We start from the raw sequence: 25,955 nt of genomic DNA on the forward strand, positions 1-25,955 counted from the left end.
CTCGCTGTTGGCTGGGCTCCCTGCCTGTGCCATTAAACCCCTACAACTCATCCAGAACGCCGCAGCCCGTCTGGTGTTCAACCTTCCCAAGTTCTCTCACGTCACCCCGCTCCTCCGCTCTCTCCACTGGCTTCCAGTTGAAGCTCGCATCCGCTACAAGACCATGGTGCTTGCCTACGGAGCTGTGAGGGGAACGGCACCTCCGTACCTTCAGGCTCTGATCAGGCCCTACACCCAAACAAGGGCACTGCGTTCATCCACCTCTGGCCTGCTCGCCTCCCTACCTCTGAGGAAGTACAGTTCCCGCTCAGCCCAGTCAAAACTGTTCGCTGCTCTGGCACCCCAATGGTGGAACAAACTCCCTCACGACGCCAGGTCAGCGGAGTCAATCACCATCTTCCGGAGACACCTGAAACCCCACCTCTTTAACGAATACCTAGGATAGGATAAAGTAATCCTTCTAACCCCCCCCCCCCCCCCCTTAAAAGATTTAGATGCACTATTGTAAAGTGGTTGTTCCACTGGATATCATAAGGTGAATGCACCAATTTGTAAGTCGCTCTGGATAAGAGCGTCTGCTAAATGACTTAAATGTAAATGTAAATGTATCCTGGAAGGATATTGACCTCATTCCGTCAGTAGAGGATGCCTGGTTATTCTTTAAAAGTGCTTTCCCCACCATCTTAAATAAGCATGCCCCATTCAAAAAATGTTGAACCAGGAACAGATATATCCCTTGGTTCACTCCAGACCTGACTACCCTTGACCAGCACAAAAACATCCTGTGGCGTACTGCATTAGCATCGAATAGCCCCCGTGATATGCAACTTTTCAGGGAAGTTAGGAACCAATATACACAGGCAGTTAGGAAAGCAAAGGCTAGCTTTTTCAAACAGAAATGTGCATCCTGTAGCACAAACTCCAAAACGTTCTGGGACACTGTAAAGTCCATGGAGAGTAAGAGCACCTCCTCCCAGCTGCCCACTGCACTGAGGCTAGGAAACACTCACCAACGATAAATCCACGATAATTGATAATTTCAAAAAGCATTTTTCTACGGCTGGCTATGCTTTCCACCTGGCTACCCCTACCCTGGTCAACAGCCCTGCACCCCCCTCAGCAACTTTCCCAAGCCTCCACAGCTTCTCCTTCACCCAAATCCAGATAGCCAATGTTCTGAAAGAGCTGCAAAATCTGGACCCCTACAAATCAGCCAGGCTAGACAATCTGGACCCTCTCTTTCTAAAATTATCCACCGCAATTGTTGCAACCCCTATTACTAGCCTGTTCAACCTCTCTTTCGTATCGTCTGAGATCCCCAAAGGTTGGAAAGCTGCCGCGGTCATCCCCCTCTTCAAAGGGGGAGACACTCTAGATCCAAACTGTTACAGACCTATATCTATCCTACCCTGCCTTTCTAAGATCTTCGAAAGCCAAGTTAACAAACAGATCACAGACCATTTTGAATCCCACCGTACCTTCTCCGCTATGCAATCTGGTTTCCGAGCTGGTCTTGGGTGCACCTCAGCCACGCTCAAGGTCCTAAACGATATCATAACTGCAATCGATAAGAGACATTACTGTGCAGCTGTATTTCATCGACCTGGTCAAGGCTTTCGACTCTGTCAATCACCACATTCTTTTTGGCAGACTCAATAGCCTTGGTTTCTCAAATGACTGCCTCGCCTGGATCACCAACTACTTCTCAGACAGAGTTCAGTGTGTCAAATCGGAGGGCCTGTTGTCCAGACCTCTGGCAGTCTCTATGGGGGTGCCACAGGGTTCAATTCTCGGGCCGACTCTCTTCTCTGTACACATCGATGATGTCGCTCTTGCTGCTGGTGAGTCTCTGATCCACCTCTATGCAGACGACACCATTCTGTATACCTCTGGCCCTTCTTTGGACACTGTGTTAACTAACCTCCAGATGAGCTTCAATGCTATACAAATCTCCTTCCGTGGCCTCCAACTGCTCTTAAATGCAAGTAAAACTAAATGCATGCTCTTCAACCGATCGCTGCTCGCACCTGCCCGCCCATCCAGCATCACTACTCTGGACGGTTCTGACTTAGAATATGTGGACAACTACAAATACCTAGGTGTCTGGTTAGACTGTAAACTCTCCTTCTAGACTCACATTAAACATCTCCAATCCAAAATGAAATCTAGAATCGGCTTCATATTTCGCAAACAAAGCATCTTTCACTCATGCTGCCAAACATTTTTATTTTATTTTTTTATTTTTATTTCACCTTCACCTCTAGCCTCCAACACTCTACTCAACAAATTGGATGCAGTCTATCACAGTGCCATCCGTTTTGTCACCAAAGCTCCATATACTACCCACCACTGCGACCTGTACGCTCTCGTTGGCTGGCCCTCGCTTCATACTCGTCGCCAAACCCACTGGCTCCAGGTCATATATAAGTCTTTGCTAGGTAAAGCCCCGCCTTATCTCAGCTCACTGGTCACCATAGCACCCACCCGTAGCACGCGCTCCAGCAGGTATATTTCACTGGTCACCCCCAAAGCCAATTCCTCCTTTGACCGCCTTTCCTTCCAGTTCTCTGCTGCCAATGACTGGAACGAATTGCAAAAATCACTGAAGCTGGAGGCTCATATGTTCCTCTCTAACTTTAAGCACCAGCTGTCAGAGCAGCTCACAGATCACTGCACCGGTAAATAGCCCATCCAACTACCTCATCCCCATACTGTTATTTATTTTTTTGCTCCTTTGCACTCCAGTATGTCTACTTGCACATTCATCTTCTGCACATCTATCACTCCAGTGTTTAATTGCTAAATTGTAATTATTTTGCCACTATGGCCTATTTATTGCCTTATCTCCCTTATCTTACCTCATTTGCACACACTGTATATAGACTTTTCTATTGTGTTGTTGACTGTATGTTTGTTTATTCCATGTGTAACTCTGTGTTGTTGTTGTTGCACTGCTTTGCTTTATCTTGGCCAGGTCGCAGTTGTAAATGAGAATTTGTTCTCAACTGGCCTACCTGGTTAAATAAAGGTGAAATATATATTTTTAAATAAATGATTCGACCTTGTTTTTTCCAGTTCACGGTTGTCTTGAAAGAACCATAAATCCAGAGAATTCTAGATTTTGATGACAACGTTTGAAGACTAAATTTGCCCACGAAGGACCGCTGAGTCACCTTCCTGTTCAAGTGAGCACAGCACAACAAAGTGAGTCCAAAAATGTCTTGTATGGCTAAATTATGTAATATGCCAGGGAGATACAGTTGAAGTAGGAAGTTTACATACACTTAGGTTGGAGCACTCCACAAATTTCTTGTTAACAAACTATAGTTTTGGCAAATCGGTTAGGACATCTACTTTGTGCATGACACAAATAATTTTCCAACAATTGTTTACAGACATTATTTCCCTAATTATTCACTGTATCACATTTCCAGTGGGTCAGAGGTTTACATACACTAAGTTGACTGTGCCTTTAAACAGCTTGGAAAATTCCAGAAAATGATGTCATGGCTTTAGAAGCTTCTGATAGTCTAATTGACATAATTTGAGTCAATTGGAGGTGTACCTGTGGATGTATTTCTAGGCCTACCTTCAAACTCAGTGCCTCTGCTTGACATCATGGGAAAATCAAAAGAAATCAGACAAAGACCTCAGAAAAAAATGTTAGACCTCCACAAGTCTGGTTCATCCTTGGGAACAATTTCCAAACGCCTGAAGGTACCACGTTCATCTGTACAAGCAATAGCACACAAGTATAAACACCATGGGACCACGCAGCCGTCATACCGCTCAGGAAGGAGTGGTGTTCTGTCTCCTAGAGCTGAACATGCTTTGGTGTGAAAAGTGCAAATCAATCCCAGAACGCCAGCAAAGGACCTTGTGAAAATGCTGGAGGAAACTGGTACAAAGTATCTATATATAAAGTATCAGTAAAACGAGTCCTATATCAACATAACCTGAAAGGCCGCTCAGCAAGGAAGAAGCCACTGCTCCAAAACCACCATAAAAATGCCAAACTACGGTTTGCAACTGCACATGGGGACAAAGATCGTACTTTTTGGAGAAATGTCCTCTGGTCTGAAGAAAACAAAAATAGAACTGTTTGGCCATAATGACCATCATTATGTTTGGAGGGAAAAGGGGGAGGCTTGCAAGCCGTGAAGCACGGGGGTGGCAGCACCATGTTGTGGAGGTGCTTTGCTGCAGGAGGGACTGGTGCACTTCACAAAATAGATGGCATCATGAGGGAGGAAAATTATGTGGATATATTGAAGCAACATTTCAAGACATCAGTCATGATGGTTAAGCTTGGATGCAAATGGGTCTTCCAAATGGACAATGACCCCGAGCATACTTCCAAAGTTGTGGCAAAATGGCTTAAGGACAACAAAGTCAAGATACTGGAGTGGCCAGCACAAAGCCCTGACCTCAATCCTATAGAACATTTGTGGGCAGAACTGAAAAAGCATGTGCGAGAAGGGAGGCCTACAAACCTGACTCAGTTACACCAACTCTGTCAGGAGGAATGGGCCAAAATTCACCCAACTTATTGTGGGAAGCTTGTGGAAGGCTACCCAAAACGTTTGACCCAAGTTAAACAATTTAAAGGCAATGCTACCAAATACTAATTGAGTGTATGTAAACTTCTGACCCACTGGGAATGTGATGAAAGAAATAAAAGCTGAAATAAATCATTCTCTCTACTATTATTCTGACATTTCCCATTCTTAAAAAAAAAGTGGTGATCCTAACTGACCTAAAACAGGGAATTTTTATTTGGATTAAATGTCAGGAATTGTGAAACTGAGTTTAAATGTATTTGGCTAAGGTGTATGTATACTTTCGACTTCAACTGTATGTATACTGTAGCTAAGAAAGTAATACTAAGTGTATGTTGTGTGGTAAGCTGTTAGTAGCCCATGTGCCTCACTTTAATAATTTGTTCCCTTTAATAATAATAATTTTCCCCCTTTAGAGAAATGTAACCATCAAATATTGTAAGAGCTTCCATTGTCTGTTTATATGCCCCCTTTATTTATCCTAAGGTTCTGACTTGGTGTACAGGGAGAATACTGCAAGAACGGCCCATGTTCTGAATTCTATTGCTGTACATTTCAAAAGTGCTGAACAAATAGTTATATTGACTACGTCCATCCCAGCTCGCTCATTAATGTCTTAATCAAAGTTACGGATTGCCTCTTATCTGCTCGTTGTCCCCTTATGCCATAGTCTGTAAACTCAGCAAAAAAAGAAACGTCACTTTTTCAGGTCCCTGTCTTTCAAAGATAATTCGTAAAAATCCAAATAACTTCACAGATCTTCATTGTAAAGGGTTTAAACACTGATTCCCATGTTTGTTCAATGAACCATAAACAATTAATGAACATGCACCTGTGGAACAGTCGTAAAGACACTAACAGCTTACAGATGGTAGGCAATTAAGGTCATGGTAATGAATACTTAGGACACGAAAGAGGCCTTTCTACTGACTCTGAAAAACACCAAAAGAAAGATGCCCAGGGTCCCTGCTCATCTGCGTGAACGTGCCTTAGGCATGCTACAAGGAGGCATGAGGACTGCAGATGTGGCCAGGGCAATAAATTGCAATGTCCGTACTGTGAGACGCCTAAGAAAGGGTGACAAGACGGACAGCTGATCATCCTCGCAGTGGCAGACCACGTGTAACAACACCTGCACAGGATCGGGACATCCGAACATCACACCTGCGGGACAGATACATGATGGCAATAACAACTGCCCGAGTTACACCAAGAATGCACAATCCCTCCATCAGTCCTCAGACCGTCCTCGATAGGCCGAGAGAGGCTGGACTGAGGGCTTGTAGGCCTGTTGTAAGGCAGGACCTCACCAGACATCACCGGCAACAACGTCGCCTATTGGAACAAACCCACCGTCGCTGGACCAGACAGGACTGGCAAAAAGTGCTATTCACTGACGTGTCGTGGTTTTGTCTCACCAGGGGTGATGGTCAGATTCGCGTTTATCATCGAAGGAATGAGCGTTACACCGAGGCCTGTACTCTGGAGTGGGATCGATTTGGAGGTGGAGGGTCCGTCATAGTCTGGGGCGGTGTGTCACAGCATCATCGGACTGAGCTTGGTGTCATTGCAGGCAATCTCAATGCTGTGCGTTACAGGGACGACATCCTCCCCCCTCATGTGGTACCCTTCCTGCAGGCTCATCCTGACATGACCCTCCAGCATGACAATGCCACCAGCCATACTGCTCGTTCTGTGCGGGATTTCCTGCAAGACAGGAATGTCAGTGTTCTGCCATGGCCAGCGAAGAGCTTGGATCTCAATCACATTGAGCACATCTGGGAACTGTTGGATCGGAGGGTGAGGGCTAGGGCCATTCCCCCCAGAAATGTCCGGGAACTTGCAGGTGCCTTGGTGGAAGAGTGGGGTAACATCTCACAGCAACAACTGGCAAATCGGGTGCAGTCCATGAGGAGGAGATGCACTGCAGTACTTAATGCAGCTGGTGGCCACACCAGATACTGACTGTTACTTTTGATTTTGACCCCCCCTTTGTTCAGGGACACATTATTCCATTTCTGTTAGTCACATGTCTGTGGAACTTGTTCAGTTTATGTCTCAGTTGTTGAATCTTGTTATGCTCATACAAATATTTACACATGTTAAGTTTGCTGAAAATCCACGCAGTTGACAGTAAGATGACGTTTCTTTTTTTGCTGAGTTTAGATCTCAATTGTCAGTAGAAACCACATTTGTTTAAGCAAGTCAGACATATCAGCTATCTGTTTTTAAAATGCATTAAATTAGACTGAATTAACTGTTTTGCTGCCAGACAAGGCTCTTCTGATAGCCATGTGTAGCTGTGGTAAGGTGTTGGGACTTTGCTGTTGGGACTCTTCTGTTGAGACAGCTTTACATTGCCTTGCAAAAGTATTCACCCTCCTTGGCGTTTTTCATATTTTGTTGCATTACAACCTGAATTTTTTATTTGGATTTCATGTTATGGACATACACAAAATCGTTCAAATTGGTGAAGTGAAATGAAAATAATTACTTGTTTCAAAGAATTCTAAAAAATAAAAAACTGATAAGTGGTGTGTGCATATGTATTCACCCCCTTTGCTATGAAGCCCCTAAATAAGATCTGATGCAACCAATTACCTTCAGAAGTCACATAATGAATTAAAGTCCACCTGTGTGCAATCTAAGTGTCACATGATCTGTCACATAATCTCAGTATATATACACCTGTTCTGAAAGGCCCCAGTGTCTGCAACAGCACTAAGCAAGGGGCACCACCAAGCAAGCAACACCATGAAGACCAAGGAGCTCTCCAAACAGGTGAGGGACAAAGTTGTGGAGAAGTACAGATCAGGGTTGGGTTATAAAAAAAATATCAGAAACTTTGAACATCCTATGGAGCACCATTAAATCCATTATTAAAAGTTAAGAATATGGCACCACAACAAACCTGCTCAGAGAGGGCTGCCCACCAAAGCTCACGGACCAGGCAAGGAGGGCATTAATCAGAGAGGAAACAAAGAGACCAAAGATAACCCTGAAGGAGCTGCAACGCTCCACAGCGGAGATTGGAGTATCTGTCCATAGGACCACTTTAAACCGTACACTCCACAGAGCTGGGCTTTACAGGAGGGGCCAGGGGAAAAAAGCCATCGCTTAAAGAAAAAAAAAAGAAAACACGTTTGGTGTTCGCCAAAAGTCAGGTGGTAGACTCCCCAAACATATGGAAAAAGGTACTCTGGTTACATAAGACAAAAATGTTGCTTTTTGGCCATCAAGGAAAACTCTGTCTGGCACAAACCCAACACCTCTCATCACCCCGAGAACAACATCCCCACAGTGAAGCATGGTGGTGGCAGCATCATGCTGTGGGGATGTTTTTCATCGGCAGGGACTGGCAAACTGGTCAGAATTGAAGGAATGACAGATGGCGCTAAATACAGGGAAATTCTTGAGGGAAACCTGTTTCAGTCTTCCAGAGATTTGAGACTGGGACGGAGGTTCACCTTCCAGCAGGACAATGACCCTAAGCATACTGCTAAAACAACACTTGAGTGGTTTAAGGGGAAACATTTAAATGTCTTGAAATGGCCTAGTCAAAGCCCAGACCTCATTCGAATTGATAATCTGTGGTATGACTTAAAGATTGCTGTACACCAGCGGAACCCACCCAACTTGAAGAATGGGCAAAAATCGCAGTGGCTAGCTGTGCCAAGCTTATAGGGACATACCCCAAGAGACTTGCAGCTGTAATTGCTGCAAAAGGTGGCTCTACAAAGTATTGCCTTTGGGAGGGTGAATAGTTATGCACGCTCAAGTTTTCCGTTTTTTTGTCTTATTTCTTGTTTGTTAAACAATAAAAAAATATTTTGCATCTTCAAAGTGGTAGGCATGTTGTGTAAATCAAATGATACAAACCCCCCCCAAAAAATCAATTTTAATTCCAGGTTGTAAGGCAACAAAATAGGAAAAATGCCAAGGGGGGTGAATACTTTCGCAAGGCCCTAACAGTTTGTGCACACCGTTTGTCAATGTTGTAGTCCAATTAATGTGTTGTGTAGTGGCTTTGCTGGGTTTGCCCCACTGAGATGTACATGCCACTGGAAATAGTGCACAAAGAACAGATAGATCTACCAGTTCTTAGACTTGCTTTCAATGAGAAGGACAGATCTATAACTGCATTTCTATATTAATTTGATCAGGTCGCCCAAAAGTTACATATTGCAGTTTTAACAAAATCTATGGCAAAAACATTAAACAGATCTGTTTTGGGGCTACAATGATAATGTTATGGTAAAACAGTTGTAGGCCTATGCTGGGCATTTAAAACTAGATTTTGTGAGCATCAAACCAACCTGGTTCATCGCCAGAGTTTTTTAAAATTGATTTATTATTATTATTATTTTTTTACCCCCTTTTCTCCCCAATTTCGTCGTATCTAATTACTATCTTGTCCCATCGCTACAACTCCCGTACGGGCTCGGGAGAGACGAAGGTCGAAAGCCATGCGTCCTCCGAAACACAACCCAACCAAGCCGCACTGCTTCTTAACACAGCGCGCCTCCAACCCGGAAGCCAGCCACACCAATGTGTTGGAGGAAACACCGTGCACCTAGCTACCTTGGTTAGCACGCACTGCGCCCGGCCCGCCACAGGAGTCGCTGGTGCACGATGAGACAAGGATATCCCTACCGGCCAAACCCTCCCTAACCCGGACGACGCTAGGCCAGGCTGCGACAGAGCCTGGGCGCGAACCCAGAGTCTCTGGTGGCACAGCTAGCGCTGCGATGCAGTGCCCTAGACCACTGCGCCACCCGGGAGGCCTCATCACCAGAGTTTAAAAGCAAGCTCTGACCTTTTCTCGTAGATCCACGCTTCTTTTTATATTTTGTTTTGTCCTTTCTCTTATTTCTCTTGCTGTCCTTTTATTTGAAAGAAACGGTGGTTTAATTGACCCTGGTCAGTCAGTCAACTGCTCTTCCCTCAGCTAAAGGCTGGCAGACTCAACGGTTAATCCGTCAACTTCTAAGTGAATCTTTGTTTTCATTTCAACAATTTACTATCTGTGATGTGCTACTATCTGTGATGTGCTTGCTTAATTAAGATTGATGTAAAAAATGTGATCCATTTCTGCTGCAGCTCTCTGCCCCCCTGATTGCTAAATCATTAACACATATTTTTAACATTACGATTATGTCTGGTACTATCCCCAAGGTTTGGAAGGCGGCCCATGTACTCCCCCTTCACAAAGGTGGTGACCCTTGTGACCTAAAAAATGATCATCCTATTTCTAAACTTTCTTCCCTAGCTAAAATATTAGAATCCTTGATTAATTCTCAGCTAAGATCTTTCTTATCTTTGAAATGTATTATAAATGTAAACTATAAATGTAAAATATAAACATCCCTAGTTATAAAGGATGTGGTTTACTGTATGGCTAAAAGGCAACATTGTGCTGCACTCTGCATTGACCTGTCAGACTTTCGATACTGTTGATCATTCACTGCTAATTCAGAGGCCTTCCTCAATTGGCCTAGACAGGCTGCATGTAACTGATGGTGTTAAATCAGGTTTCCTGGATATTGGCCCTCTTTCATGTGACGTAGGTTGATACATGGCCATGTTTTCATTTATAAAGCCCTTTTACAAAACGTCCCACTGTACCGAACATCTTTACTAAACTTTAAACATACGAGTTACCACACCCAGTCTCAGGGATGGTTAACTCTGGAAATTACTTTGGTCTCTACTGAGTTAGGTAAATCAGCTTTTAGTTTTCTTTCACCTTTATTTGTTGAACAATCTTCAAAATGTTCTTAAATGTGATGTTTTGGTGCCTTTGGGGCAATTCAGAAGGCTGATTGATGAATGTGTTTGTTTTTTATGACGATGTTCTTTCTCCTTGCATTTTGTATTTATATTGATGTGTGTATTTTCTGTAATTAATGTAATTCAGGGCTCATCAGGGGGGGAAAAAACCCCTGATCTCAGTATGACTCCTTTAAAAAAAATAAAGGTTAAACAATTCTATCGCTCTCGTTGGTAGACGTCAACGCTTCCTGACTCCATAACACCGTATCAACGTTTATGCTGTGTTTCATTCTCTACAGACTCTTGGGCTAAGTCGATACACCATCAAACTATTGCTAGTTAAATAAAGATTACACTTTTTTTTGTTAATACATCGTTTGTCAACTGCTTTATATCGAAGCATACATAGCACTACACTTTTTACAAAATATAAAACAAGACACCATATTTTGTTAGTAACCAATCGCTGCAACACTAGTTACTCGCGTGTGATCCTCCACAGAAACGAACCAATGAGACACGATCTAAACAATACTGACGTCAATGAGGGGTGTGACTTCGCTCCAACAAGTCTGGGCAAAACAACTGCGTAATACAATTGTCCATTATTGTCAGGTCCAATAATGAACATTATTTGACTACGCGTAATTATGAGTTTAAGAATCAGTCTTAGTCTATTAACGCACTTTCACTTTTTACAATGAATTCAAAAACAACTCCAAGGGACGATCCATTAGATGACGGGTGTGATTTAAGGGATGCACAACTTCTCAGGATACAGTCGGAGCGTCTCGGTGAGTATGACTGCTTATTGACGAGACGAGATGCATGCCCAATGGGATTATTGAATACTATGAACTGTTTTCATGAACTGTATTGTCTTGCGTGTCTCTTCTCTTCTGTATCTTATGCCTGAATGTACATTACAGCAATACAGTGCCATAGTTTATACACTACATTTTAAAAAGTTGTCCATAGGTCAATAATCTATACAGTTAATAAAATACAGTATAACTATTACTTCTCTGAAGTTCCCTTACTACAGTATCTTTCTTATATTTCATCTACTCTAGCCCCGTCTGACCAACCTAGTTTGACCCCCCCTGCTGGTACCAGTTTGACTCCCGCTGGTACCAGTCTGACTCCCGCTGGTACCAGTCTGACTCCTGCTGGTACCAGTCTGACTCTTGCTAGTGGTACCAGTACCAGTTTGAGCGCTGGTGCTGATCAACACAGTCCGACACTGGGTGTGTGTGTGGTCGATGATGGCCAGTCCCTTGCCAAGAAGGAGGAGAGAATCGATGGTCAAATTAAGAAACGGTAAACCCACTCAAGTATATTATGCAAAGTTTAACCTTTGATAACAGTTCTCAACACTGCAGTGCCATACAGAGATATTTGACTCGGGTTCCCTTTATATGATGTGTGACGACATAGAAAAAGCTCAAACTAAGTTTATTCAATTACTGGGTCATACAGCTGCAAAGACAAAGCATGATTACACAAGCACATATATTTATAACCTACTAATAGGCGGGGTCAACTCCTTACACATCTAGACAGCCAATACATCTCTGTAGCTCGGCAGGAACTTAATTGGTTCCTCTCACTGGTGAAGTCATGGCTCTGCCTGATGCTAGAACCTGCGTGGAAGTGTATGTGTGTGAGATAGGACTGTTGTGGCGGGCCCCTCTGGTCCCCCTCCCAGAGGTTGCTTCTCACTTCATATGTTGATTGATGAAGTCCTCGCTCCTCCCTAGTTCTGCAGCTGGCTTGCCTTATCAGAGACTAACTATTAACCCTGCCTCCCTCGTTAGAAACATGGTACAGAATATTAACTTTATGAACTTCCCCTTGTCTCCCACTTTCCATACACCAAATTCCTATCCAACCTTCATTGACCCCAACATATACATTCCTTATACATGTAATCAATAAGTTATATTAATGGTAACAGGAATAACAATATTTCAAGCTAGAATCCAACAGATGCTTTTATGCAACCTAGAGGGGGGCAACATAGAGGGGATCAGCAACTTCTGTTCTGTGTGTGTGAGAGAGAGGGATGATCAACAGCTCCTGTCTGTGTGTCTGCGTGTGTGCATGTACATTAGGGTTGGGAATTGCCAGGGACATCACGAAATGATATTATCACGATACTTAGGTGCCGATACGATATGTATTGCAATTCTCACGATTCTATATGTTTTGCGATTTATGTATTGTTCACTATACAGTATGTCTGCTGCAGAGAGACAAGAGAGCCATGATAAAAACGAGTTTTGATCAGTCATGGAAATAAGTGCTGAAAACATGTTGGCTCACTATTTAAAAAGAAGATGGAGAACAAGCTACTGTATAGGATGAAAAATACCCGCTTTTTGGCACAAGTACAGCTGTCTAGTGCTAGCTAACGCTACCTAGCAAAAAATATTTGTATTACAAATCGATACTCAAAGTACCAATATACTATCATCCAAAATAATATTGCGTTATGTAACTATCGATTTATTTTTTATTCCCCCCATTACTAATGTGTCCGTCCATCAGGGGTCACGTGGCCGTGGCCCCGTTCGAGAGGCTGAGCAACAATAGGAGCACTGTTACCCTGTCAGTCCCAAACCAGAGTCCAATGGAGAGGTTCAGTAAGCATCACCTGAATGTTACTCAGCTGTGTGAGCAGTCATGGTGTGAAATTAAAGTGGTCTATGGGTTCCTCAAGCCTCATATGAAGAGGAGAGAGATGAGAAGGACTGCAGTGACGACAGGGGCCAGTATTCATCTTGCTAGAGGTAAGCAGCATGTTGTGCCCTAGAAAGTAATCATATATTTCCATAACCATAATGAACTACTTCATGAGCCAATCCTGAATGGAAGAAGGCCATTGGCCCATAGACTGCTTTCATGTAACAGAAGTAATTTTGTAACTTCAACTTTCCCCATAACATAAATCCCTGTGAGTTCATGTGTATGCTTGAACTCTTTATGGATGATGTGGAGGTAGTTAGTGATGATAACCTATTTCCTGTCCTTGTGTATATGTGTCTAGAACTGGAGGCAAACCCAGATGCTGTGACTGTGGTTGTTCATACCAGAGAGGACAGGGAAGCCTTGAAACTCATCAACCTGATACAGATGGTCCCAGCTCTGGAGGCAGGTATGGTGGTACTGATCAGGTTTGATAGAATACCGTAATATGATCATACTGTAATGATGACAAAAGATGATAAACTGTTGCAAATAGCCATCTTAGAATCTGTTTGTGTGTGTGTTTCCCAGGCCAGCTTGTGCGGGAGTTTCCAGTGTTAGGTTTGTTGGATGGGGTGTTTTTCCTGGGTGTGGTTGATGAGCTCTATTGTAGTAAGTCTGGGGATCTGGTCCTGAGTGAACTGAAGACCCGCAGTCACAACTCCCTGCCGCATCCTGCCCAGGCCAAGGGACACTCTCTACAGGTAGGCTACACAAAGTGCCGGTCCGGCCAATAAATGACATAAGAGGCCGCTAGCGGGACTGTCATACCAAATAATGTCCCCCGGCCAAAAAGCTCCCCCCTCTGCGTCAATGGGATTCGATCAACTATTAGCGTCCGTTGCTATATCAACGGTGTGATGACCTAATGATTCGAATTTTGGAGATCATTACAGCCTAAATTACGTTCTTTTTATCATCGCTATGCAAACACCCGGCTAGAATTTCTCTGAATGTTGCGCCTCTTGTCGATCAGTGGTGCCTTCATAGTGCTTCGCCTGGTTGGAAAGATAAAAGAAAATCTCCTTGAGGGATGCCATTGAAGTGCAAGCTACATACTCAAACTGGACAGAAAACTACAATAACAGGTACAGTAGCTAGCTAAATAAAACTGGTTAGCTAGCCCGCTATTGTAGCTGGCTAGCTGACTTATTTATTTAACCTTTTATTTAACTAGGCAAGTCAGTTAAGAACAAATTCTTATTTACAATGACGGCCTACCAAAAGGCCTCCTGCAGGGACGGGGGCTCGGATTAAAAATCAAACAATTATAAAATATACAGTAATCCCTCGTTTATCGCGGGGGTTACGTTCCGAAAATGACCCGCGATAAGTGAAATCCGCGAAATAGAAAACTTTTTTTTTTTTTACAATTAGCAACTATTACATGTATACAAATACAGTGACTCACGTGTAGGCCGTTTCGTCGACATTATGGGTTTAGGAGATGTTCGAAATTACAAGATAATTTGGCCAACTTAATGTAAATTTGCCAAGCTGTTTTATGTACGTACACATAACTGCACGAGACGACAAAATGATAGCACAATTCGTAGCATGTTTTGATACAAGAAGCGGGAGTGAGTTTTTAGCGAATCAGAATGCAGAGCACAATGCACCAAAAAAAAAAAAAAAATGCATTATGAAAATCCGCGAAATAGCGAATCCGCGATAAGTGAACCGCGAAGTGGCGAGGGATCACTGTATATATATATAGGACAAAAGACACCACGACAAGAGAGACAACACAACTACATAAAGAGAGACCTAAGACGACAACATGGCAAGGCAGAAACACATGACAACACAGCATGGTAGCAACACAACATGACAACAATATGGTAGCAGCACAAAACATGGTACAAACATTATTGGGCACAGACAACAGCACAAAGGGCAAGAATGTAGAGACACCAATACATCACACAAAGCAGCCACAACTGTCTGTAAGAGTGTCCGTGATTGAGTCTTTGAATGAAGAGATCGAGATACAACTGTCCAGTTTGAGTGTTTGTTGCAGCTCGTTCCAGTCACTAGCTGCAGCGAACTGAAAAGAGGAGCGACACAGGGACGTGTGTGCTTTGGGGACCTTTAACAGAATGTGACTGGCAGAACGGGTGTTGTATGTGGAGGATGAGGGCTGCAGTAGATATCTCAGATAGGGGTGAGTGAGGCCTAAGAGGGTTTTATAAATAAGCATCAACAAGTGGGTATTGTGACTATACACAGATGACCAATTTACAGAGTAGTATAGAGTGCAGTGATGTGTCCTATAAGGAGCATTGGTGGCAAATCTAATGGCCAAATGGTAAAGAACATCTAGTCGCTCGAGAGCACCCTTACCTGCCGATCTATAAATTAAGTCTCTGTAAGCTAGCATGGGAAGGATGGTAATCTGAAACAGGGTTAGTTTGGCAGCTGGGGTGAAAGGGGAGTGATTATGATAGAGGAAACCAAGTCTAGATTTAACTTTAGCCTGCAGCTTTGATATGTGCTGAGAGAAGGACAGTGTACCGTCTAGCCATACTCCCAAGTGCTTGTATGAGGTGACTACCTCAAGTTCTAAACCCTCAGAGGTAGTAATCACACCTGTGGGAAGAGGGGCATTCTTCTTACCAAACCACATGACTTTTGTTTTTTTGAGGTGTTCAGCACAAGGTTAAGGGTAGAGAAAGCTTGTTGGACACCAAGAAAGGTTTGTTGTAGAGAATTTAACACACATTCCGGGGAGGGGCCAGCTGAGTATAAGACTGTATCATCTGCATATAAATGGATGAGAGAGCTTCCTACTGCCTGAGCTATGTTGTTGATGTAAATTGAGAAGATCGTGGGGCCTAGGATCGAGCCTTGGGGTACTCCCTTGGTGATAGGCAGTGGCTGAGCCGATTTTCTGACTTCATGCACTCTTTGAGAGATGTAGTTAGCAATCCAGGCCAAAGACCCCTCAGACAACAATACTCCTTAGTCAATACAAGAATGGAATGGTCTACTGTATCAAAAGCTTTGGCCAAGTCAATAAAAATAGCAGCACAACATTGCTTAGAATCAAGGGCAATGGTGACATCATTGAGGACCTTTAAGGTTACAGTGATGCGTCCAAAACCTGAGCGGAAACCACATTGCATACCCGAGAGAATGCTATAGACATCAAGAAAGCCGGTCAGTTGATTATTGACAAGTTTTTCCAACACTTTTGATAAACAGGGTAAAATAGAAATAGGCCTGTAACAGTTCGGACCAGCTTGATCTCCCCCTTTAAATAAAGGACAAACCGTGGCTGCCTTCCAAGCAATTGCAACCTCCCCAGAAAGGTGAGACAGGCTTGGCGATGATAGGTGCAGCAACCTTAAAGAAGGGTCTAAACATCTGACCCAGATGTTTTTTTTGGAGTCAAGTTTAAGGAGCTCCTTTAGCACCTCGGACTCAGTGACTGCCTCGGACTCGGTGACTGCCCCGACACTTTGTAGCGGGGCAGGGGAAAAAGAGGGAGATTTGGAAATGTTGGACAAGCAAGGAAGCATGGCTGAGTCAAATAAGAATCCTGACTTAATGAAGTGGTGATTAACGAGCTCAGCCATGTGCTTCTTGTCAGTAACAATCACATCATCAACATTAAGGGACATGGGCAGCTGTGAGGAGGAGGGTTTATTCTCCAGGTCTTTAACCATTTTCCAGAACATCTTGGGGCTAGACCCACAGAGAGGGAACTGCTCCTTAAAGTAACTAACTTTGGCTTTCCGGATAGCCTGAGTGCACTTATTTCTCATTTGCTTGAATGAGAGCCAGTCAGCCTGCGTATGCGTGTGCCGAGCCTTTCGCCAAATGCAATTCTTGAGGTAGAGTAACTCTGCAAGATCACGGTCGAACCAGGGGCTGAACTTGTTTTTAATTCTACATTTCTTTATGGGGGCATGTTTGTTAACAATACCACTGAAAATATGAAAAGAGAAGGTCCAAGTGTCTTCGACAGAGCTGATTTTATACCATTTTAAAGAGGCCAGTTCATGAAGGAAGGCTTGCTCATTAAAGTTTTTTAGCAAGCCTTTATGGCAAATCAAAATCATGCTTAAACCACCTGACCAAGTCCTAAAACAATGGGACTCCCTAAATCTTTCTCAGATTATTACCAATCCCACAAGGTATGACTCCAAAACCCCAGTTTAGCTGCTCTAAACTGGGACATGCTTATACCACCTGACCAAGTCCTAAGGTACAGGCCGGTGCTGATGGAGGACATTAGCACCCAGAAACAGTCAACAAAGAGCTATTTGAAAGTTTAATGCTTAAAACCAGCAAATCAAATTGTTTGGGGACAGACTTTGTGGATACAACCGAACACTGAAGGTGATCCTTGGTAAAGATTGCCACTCCCCCACCTTAGGAAGATCTGTCTTGCTTGAAAAAGGTTAACCTTTCTGGTTATAACATCAGTATTCAAAACTCTTCCATGACCATATCTCAGTAATGACCAACACATCTGGATTGGAGCTGTGAACCCACACTTTCAATTGATCCATTTTAGGTAATAAGCTTCTAGTGTTAACGTGCAGAAAACCCAGGATTTTACGAGAGCAGAAATCAGTGAAGCAGATATCAGAGCACAAGTCAGAATTGGGCCTAGCAACAGTAGATGGGCCAGGGTGTACATGCACATGTCCAGATATCATCAACAGTAATACAATCAAGGCACGGCAGAGGACAGGGAGAGCTCTGCAGTGCTGATTTATGACATCTGAATGTGCATCAGATGGCAACAAGATCATATTGTACAGCAATTTCATCAGGTAACATGAATTCAAAGCCGGCAAGGGGTGGTTAGAATAGGATGGGAGGCCAAAAGTCTGTGTAACCAATAGTGAGAGTCCCAAGTGTGGGAACAAACAGTCTGTCCCACGGTTGGGTAAAGAAAGTTTGTAGTCAACAAAGCATGCAGGAGTCATGATGCAAATAGAAAAATGCACAAGACATTTTTAAAATATATAGCCATTGTAAGTTCAGAGTTTCTCGCCCCAACAGTATGTGTGTGCTGGAGGTGAGCGAAAGCTCGGGAGAGGGGGGAGTGTGGTGGTGGTACCTGTACCAGACAGGGGGAGACAGGCCAGGGCAGACGGTGAACAAATCGCCAGGTGGAATCCAAGCAGCAGTGCAGCAAGCAACGGGAGTAGGTGTCACACCCACCTGGGAGAAGCTTTTATTTCTGGAAGCAGATTTCTTGTAGAAAATGTCAGTGAATGGTCTTTGAACAGCAGGAGGAGGCTTCAAAGGGTGCTACAAAGACTCCTGCCACTTGTTGGTCCCAAACACAACACCTTTTACTTCACACCTCAGTGCTAATTGAAGTTGTATCTGGTCTGTCCTTGCAAGCCTGGCAGCCTTAACTCAGCATTCAGTCCCCATAAACTCCGTTCCAGGTTGGAGGGTGTCCTCAGGTCTCTGCTGTTTGTTTGCTAGAACACCCTCTGTATAGCTTGGAAAAAGGGAACATTGGTAGCAGTAATCGCTCCGGTTAATTTTGGTCAAAATTAGGTTGTAGGTTTGGAGTTTTGATCTGGAGCGAAGGCCATTCTGTGGTGGGTAGCATCCTGCATATGTCCCTGCCGAAAAATTCAAGTTCATCTAACTCCAAATCTATCATTTTGTAAAAAACTTTGAATTATGTAAGAGCTCACATGCAGCTGTGTCTCTCTGAGGGAGGTGGGTGACTAGGCAGGCCGAGGTAAATTAGGATAGTAGCTAGTAACGTTAATCTAAAAACAAGTTAAATTATTTCTTCCTATTTAACAAAGTGTGTTCTCTTTCCAGTCTTTTTGGTCCTCTGAAGCAGCAGGTAGCCAGCAGGTTGTCACCGTCAAAAATACCGTCCTTGGAGAGCAATTCTGAGGTATTAATTTTGCGCGGACTGAGTGAGCGCTTATAAGGTGAACTAGAACTACCCGTGTCCTCCTTCCTTCGCGACCTCTACAAGGTAAAATATAACCAAGCAACCAGTATAGCAACGGACGCTTTGGTTTATTACGTAATCAGGTCAGAATTTTGCAAGTTCTAGCAACAGCCCTAGTGTAACGGATGTGAAATGGCTAGCTAGTTAGCGGGTACCCGCTAGTAGCGTTTCAATCAGTTACGTCACTTGCTCTGAAACCTATTAGTAGAGTTGCCCCTTGCTCTGCAAGGGCCGCGGCTTTTGTGGAGCGATGGGTAACGATGCTTCGTGGGTGACCGTTGTTGATGTGTGCAGAAGGTCCCTGGTTCGCGCCCGTGTCGGGGCGAGGGGACGGTTTAAAGTTATACTGTTACATTGATGCTGTTGACCCGGATCACTGGTTGCTGCGGAAAAGGAGGAGGTTGAAAGGGGGGTGAGTGTAACGGATGTGAAATGGCTAGCTAGTTAGCGGGTACGCGCTAGTAGCGTTTCAATCAGTTACGTCACTTGCTCTGAAACCTATTAGTAGAGTTGCCCCTTGCTCTGCAAGGGCCGCGGCTTTTGTGGAGCGATGGGTAACGATGCTTCGTGGGTGACCGTTGTTGATGTGTGCAGAGGGTCCCTGGTTCGCGCCCGAGGTCGGGGCGAGGGGACGTACTAAAGTTATACTGTTACACTAGCAACAGAAGCTAGAACTCATCGAATCCCATTGTGACGCGGGGGGAGGACATTTTTTGGCAGGGGGACACTATTTGGCATGAGAGGTCCCCAACCATCTACACTGTAAACAAAAATCAAGTTTTAACTAAATATTATTAAGTAACTGGTTCCACAACCTTTTTTTAGTTTACTCAACTTTTTGGTCAAAGAGTTACCAGAACTTAACATTTGTAGTTGGCCCAAACTTAGCTCCAACATGAGAGAACTTAGGCAAAAATGTGGTCAACTTAAAATGTGTTTTTCTCAATGTCATGTTCATTTAGTTTGAAATTGTTATTTGGGCAGCTTACCTAAAAAAAAGAATGTTACACACACAGTGATTTTAACATACAATGTTTTCAACTTACATATTGTACATGATTACATTGTGCATGTTCATTTATACAGTAATTCATATTCAACTTGTCCTCACCTGGGATTTGAACTCACAAACTCTTGGTCCACAGCATTCCAATAATCTGGAGCTAAGTTTGGGCCAACACATTTCTTTTAGTTCAGGTAACACTAGGACCGAAAAGTTGAGTAAGCAAAAGAAAAAGGCTCTGGAACCAAGTGTAGCACTTAAACTACCGTTCAAAAGTTTGGGGTCACTTAGAAATGTCCTTGTTTTTCAAAGAAAAGCACATTTTTTGTCCATTTAAAATCAGAAATACAGTGTAGAATTTGTTAATGTTGTAAATGACTATTTTTGCTGGAAACAGCACATATTTTATGGAATATCTACATAGGCGTACAGAGGCTCATTATCAGCAACCATCACTCTTGTATTCCAATGGCAAGTTGTTAGCTAATCCAAGTTTCATTTTAAAAGGCTAATTGATCATTAGAAAACCCTTTTGCAATTATGTTAGCACAGCTGAAAACTGTTGTGCTAATTAAAGATCAATAAAACTGGCCTTCTTTAAACTAGTTGAGTATCTGGAGCATCAGCATTTGTGGGCTCGATTACAGGCTCAAAATGACCAGAAACAAAGAGCTTTCTTCTGAAACTCGTCAGTCTTTTCTTGTTCTGAGAAATTAAGGCTATTCCATGTGAGAAATTGGCAAGAAACTGAAGATCTCGTACAACGCTGTGTACTACTCCTTTCACAGAACAGCGCAAACTGGCTCTAATCAGAATAGAAAGAGGAGTGGGAGGCCCCGGTGCACAACTGAGCAACAGGACAAGTACATTAGAGTGTCTAGTTTGAGAAACAGACGCCTCACAAGTCCTCAACTGGCAGCTTCATTAAACAGTACCCGCAAAACACCAGTCTCAAAGTCAACAGTGAAGAGGTGACTCCGGGATGCTGGCCTTCTTGCAAAAACAAGGACATTTCTAAGTGACCCCAAACGTTTGAACGGTAGTGTATATCTCAATGCCTTCGTAATTTCTATCTTTCATCCGGGGCTTTCTTGCAGTCTTCGTGGTATTAATATGCAGGGAGCATAAATTGTAAAATTGTTAACTAACAAATACTTTTTTTCAAGTTAGAACCCATGTATATTAGTTAATATACAGCACCAACTACATACATATATGTTAGGGACCATTATCTGCTACCTGGACTTTATTCATAATTCGTTTAAACAAGTTTTTTTTACAGTGTAGCTTAGGGCCCCCAAAAGGCCCTATGCTACACTACCACACCACACACTATGTCTCTCTGATGTTTCGCTGACCTCTTTGGTGTCGCTCTCTCTTTGACCTTTCTCTCTCTTTCTGGTCTCTCATTTATCTGTCCCTCTGGTCTCTGACTCTTCTCTGATCGCTCTCTCTCTGATCACTTTCTCTCTCTGATCTCTCTGTCAGGTGGGTGTGTATAAGCTGCTGTTTGACTCCATGGTTCAGGGTTCTATGAAGAGGGATCAGCTCCTCCACTTCCTCAAGCTCCGGCCCCACCAGGCCTTTGGGTCAGAGCTCCAGAGCTATGCCCAGAAATTGGGCCTCCTGGCAGTCACCTTCGGAGAGCTTGTGGACCACCTGTTGGTTGTGCTACATTTCTCTAACCTCCAGCCCATTGACAAGCTATGCCTGGAATACAGACATCAGAGCTCCGGAGTCCTCATAGGAAACAGGGAGGTAGAGTTTGAGGAGACCCAGCTAAGGGCTGAGCTCAGGGACTACCTGGCCTTCTGGAGGGGGGAGAGGGAGCCCCATGGAGTGGATATTGAGGATATAGAAGAGGCTTGGAAGTGTAGGATGTGCCCCTATGAGGAGAGCTGTGATTGGAGGAGGAGTAGGTTGCAAGAGATGATGGTTGATGGCAGTAAGAAAGCCAAATTGGATGGTTCTAAATCAGACTCCCCCAATTCAAGTCGGAGAGTCCCAAATTGAAGTTTGTCAGGTCTGAGAATCCAAAATGGGAGAGTCCAAGGTTGGATAGTCCAACAGTGGATAGCCTGACATCGGCATGACTTCCGTCATGATTTTATGGGTTTACAATAGGGTTGAATAGCGGGGAGGGGCCTCCCGAGTGGCGCAGTGGTCTAAGTAGCTGTGCCACTAGAGATTCTGGGTTCGAGTCCAGGCTCTGTCGCAGCCGGCCATGACCAGGAGACCCAATTCCAGTGGGTCAGAAGTTCACATACACAAAGTTGACTGTGCCTTTAAACAGCTTGGAAAATTCCAGGAAATAATGTCATGGCTTTAGAAGCTTCTGATAGGCTAATTGACATAATTTGAGTCAATTGGAGGTGTACCTGTGGATGTATTTCAAGGCCTACCTTCAAACTCAGTGCTTATTTGCTTGACATCATGGGAAAATCAAAAGAAATCAGCAAAGACCTCAGAAAAAAATTGGAGACCTCCACAAATCTGGTTCATCCTTGGGAGCAATTTACAAATGCCTGAAGGTACCACGTTCATCTGTACAAACAATACTACGCAAGTATAAACACCATGGACCACGCAGCCGTCATACCTCTCAGGAAGGAGACGCATTCTGTCTCCTAGAGCTGAACGTACTTTGGTGTGAAAAGTGCAAATCAATCCCAGAACAACAGTAAAGGACCTTGTGAGGATGCTGGAGGAAACGGGTACAAAAGTATCTATATCCACAGTAAAACGAGTCCTATATCGACATAACCTGAAAGGCCAATCAGCAAGGAAGAAGCCACTGCTCCAAAACCGCCATTAAAAAAGCCAGACTACGGTTTGCAACTGCACATGGGGACAAAGATCATACTTTTTGGAGAAATGTCCTCTGGTCTGATGAAACAAAAATAGAACTGTTTGGCCATAATGACCATCCTTATGTTTGGAGGAAAAAGGGGGAGGCTTGCAAGCCGAAGAACACCATCCCAACCGTGAAGCACAGGGGTGGCAGCATCATGTTGTGGGGGTGTTTGCTGCAGGAGGGACTGGTGCGCTTCACAAAATAAATGGCATCATGAGGGAGGAAAATTATGTAGATATATTGAAGCAACATCTCAAGACATCAGTCAAGAAGTTAAAGCTTGGTCGCAAATGGGTCTTCCAAATGGACAATGACCCCAAATATACTTCCGAAGTTGTGGCAAAATGGCTTAAGGACAACAAAGTCAAGGTATTGGAGTGGCCATCACAAAGCCCTGACCTCAATCCTATAGAACATTTGTGGGTGTAACGGATGTGAAATGGCTAGCTAGTTAGCGTTGGTCCGCGCTAATAGCGTTTCAATCGGTTACGTCACTCGCTTTGAGACCCTGAAGTAGTGGTTCCCCTTGCTCTGCAAGGGCCGCGGCTTTTGTGGAGTGATGGGTAACGACGCTTCGTGGGTGACTGTTGTTGATGTGTGCAGAGGGTCCCTGGTTCGCGTCGGGGCGAGGGGACGTACTAAAGTTATACTGTTACATGGGCAGAACTGAAAAAGCATGTGCGAGCAAGGAGGCCTACATATCTGACTCAGTTCCACCAGCTCTGTCAGGAGGAATGGGCTAAAATTCACCCAACTTATTGTGGGAAGCTTGTGGAAGGCTACTCAAAACGTTTGACCCAAGTTAAACAATTTAAAGGCAATGCTACCAAATACTAATTGAGTGTATGTAAACTTCTGACCCACTGGGAATGTGATGAAAGAAATAATTACTATTATTCTGACATTTCACATTCTTAAAAAAAAAGTGGTGATCCTAACTGACCTAAGACATGGAATTTTTACTCGGATTACATGTCAGGAATTGTGAAACTGATTTTAAATGTATTTGGCTAAGGTGTATGTAAACTTTCGACTTCAACTGTATGTGATTTCTAAATCTGTCTTCTCTACTATCTGAATGATCAATCATCAACGCTCAAGGTGGGGACAGGCAGCACATCTCAGTACGGAGTGCAGTTCACAATGCATGCATCATCTCATTGTAACTTTTTTCGTGTGAAAGTTAAGACCCCATTCGCTGTAGCATAGCCTATGCTACTGTAAATATGCATTTTGTTTTTCATTGCAGCTGCAGAGTTTTAAAACAGCCTATCACTCAAATATCATTGCTTTAAATCAATGTGCACTCGAGCACTCACCCAGTCTTTCTCTCCATCAATTCCATATGGAATCATGTAGTAACCAAAAAAGCGTTAAACAAATCAAAATATATTTTAGATTCTTCAAAGTTGCCATCCTTTGCCTTGATGACAGCTTTGAACACTCCTTGCATTCTGTCAACCAGCTTCATGAGGTAGTCACCTGGAATGCATTTCAGTTAACAGGTGTGCCTTGTTAAAAGTACATTTGTGGAATTTCTTTCCTTCATAATGGGAGTTTGAAAGAAGAGCGAAAGCGCGATGGTGGTAGGATATACCAGTTATTTATTCAGACCCATTACCATTCAATCTTCATGAAGAGAAATGACAGCCGTCTGCATCTTATTCTAGTCCTATGTTATTCAAGCATGACATTATAATGATGAAGGTATGGACAACAAAACTTATTTCATTCAGGGGTGCAACAATCACTGTGGACATGGGGGGTCATGTCCCACACATTCTGAAATTGCATGTTTGTCCCCCCCCCCCAGTTTTCTCATTGCAATGTGATACAAAAAGTGTCAACAGTGTGCTTTAGGACCATGCGGACGCCTCAGCACGGTCGGCTGGATTTTGGACCATGTGGACACCATAGTGGTCTGTCAGGCAGTGTGAAGGCCAAGCTTCTGGAAGCCTGGCTTTTTACTTGTTCAGTTTGTCATACTTTTGTTTTTATCTTATGTTTGTTTATTTTTTATTTTTTTTTCCTGTAAAGCACATTGTGTTGCATTCCATGTCTGAAATGTGCTGTATAAGTAAAGCTTGATTTGACCAGTTTGTGAGTAGTTGTTCCATTTGTTATCCTTTTGTTTTTGTAGTAAATATTTCAGCTTTTATTTTCATTGTTTTTTCCTGTAAAGCAAATTGTGTTGCATTCCATGTCTGAAATGTGCTGTATAAATAAAGATTGATTTGACCAGCATAGTTCAGTGTGTTGTGTATGTGTTGCCCTCTTTCACAGAGTTGTAAAAGCAAGCAGAGCAGAAACTTGGCTACTCTTTTAGTTGACTGATGTAGCTGGCAAGGTAACTGCTGTTTAAAACGAAACTATTGTTTATTCCCAGTGCTGAGCTATATTGTAACTGACATGTAAAGTTAGCTAATGTTTCATCCCCTCACGAAGCTAGTAGCTAGCCTTTGTTTTGTCTGGTTTCAACAGAAATAAATTAACTTGGCTAGCTTTTGCCAGTTGATTTACCATTACAGAGAGCTGGTTAAAAGTTGGCTAACGTTACTGTGGCTATTCTTTTTTCTTCAATCACAGTAGACCTGAGTCAAAACGATGAAACCATCGACCAAATGATTGAAAGCCGATATTCTGACGTTTTTCAATGCAATGTGAGTTTATATTAGTCAGTATGGCATGTAACATTATTGATCTGTCAGTTTCCCTAGCTAATTCCCTACTTTTCACGGACACAGTAATAAACAGCTCTAATGTTAAAGGCTTCACTGTTATGATGCACAGTATAGATTTGCGCTGTACCAATTTTTTCATACCCCTCCCGCCCGCCCGCCCGCCCGCAGTTTTTCATACCGCACGCACTAGCTTTCTTCCCGACTCCCACCCGCTACCGCAAGAAATGGTCCCAAACCCAACCACAGTCCTGCCATGTTATTTTAGGCGTATGTGACGCAGCCCATTTGCCAGCCAACGATGTTGCGCCCTATAGGTAATATCAAATGCGCAAAAATAACTTGAAATAGGTTAAATTACCAGAGATTCTCACATGGCCCTTATATTAGGCTATCTGTA

At 43.4% G+C, this 25,955-nt stretch overlaps 1 protein-coding gene across 1 annotated transcript; it reads left to right on the forward strand.

Annotated features, from left to right (window-relative positions):
* The first annotated feature begins 10,903 nt into the window (after positions 1 to 10,903).
* LOC120018766 (exonuclease V-like) lies at positions 10,904 to 22,247 on the forward strand. The gene is made up of 6 exons (XM_038961973.1): positions 10,904 to 11,125; positions 11,405 to 11,651; positions 12,882 to 13,123; positions 13,381 to 13,488; positions 13,611 to 13,783; positions 21,512 to 22,247. Exons 1-6 carry the CDS (start codon positions 11,032 to 11,034, stop codon positions 22,034 to 22,036), a joined length of 1,389 nt encoding a protein of 462 aa, XP_038817901.1. The 5' UTR covers positions 10,904 to 11,031; the 3' UTR covers positions 22,037 to 22,247.
* Positions 22,248 to 25,955: the final 3,708 nt, after the last annotated feature.

Source organism: Salvelinus namaycush, chromosome 23 (genome assembly GCF_016432855.1).
Source record: "Salvelinus namaycush isolate Seneca chromosome 23, SaNama_1.0, whole genome shotgun sequence".
Lineage (NCBI taxonomy): Eukaryota > Metazoa > Chordata > Actinopteri > Salmoniformes > Salmonidae > Salvelinus > Salvelinus namaycush.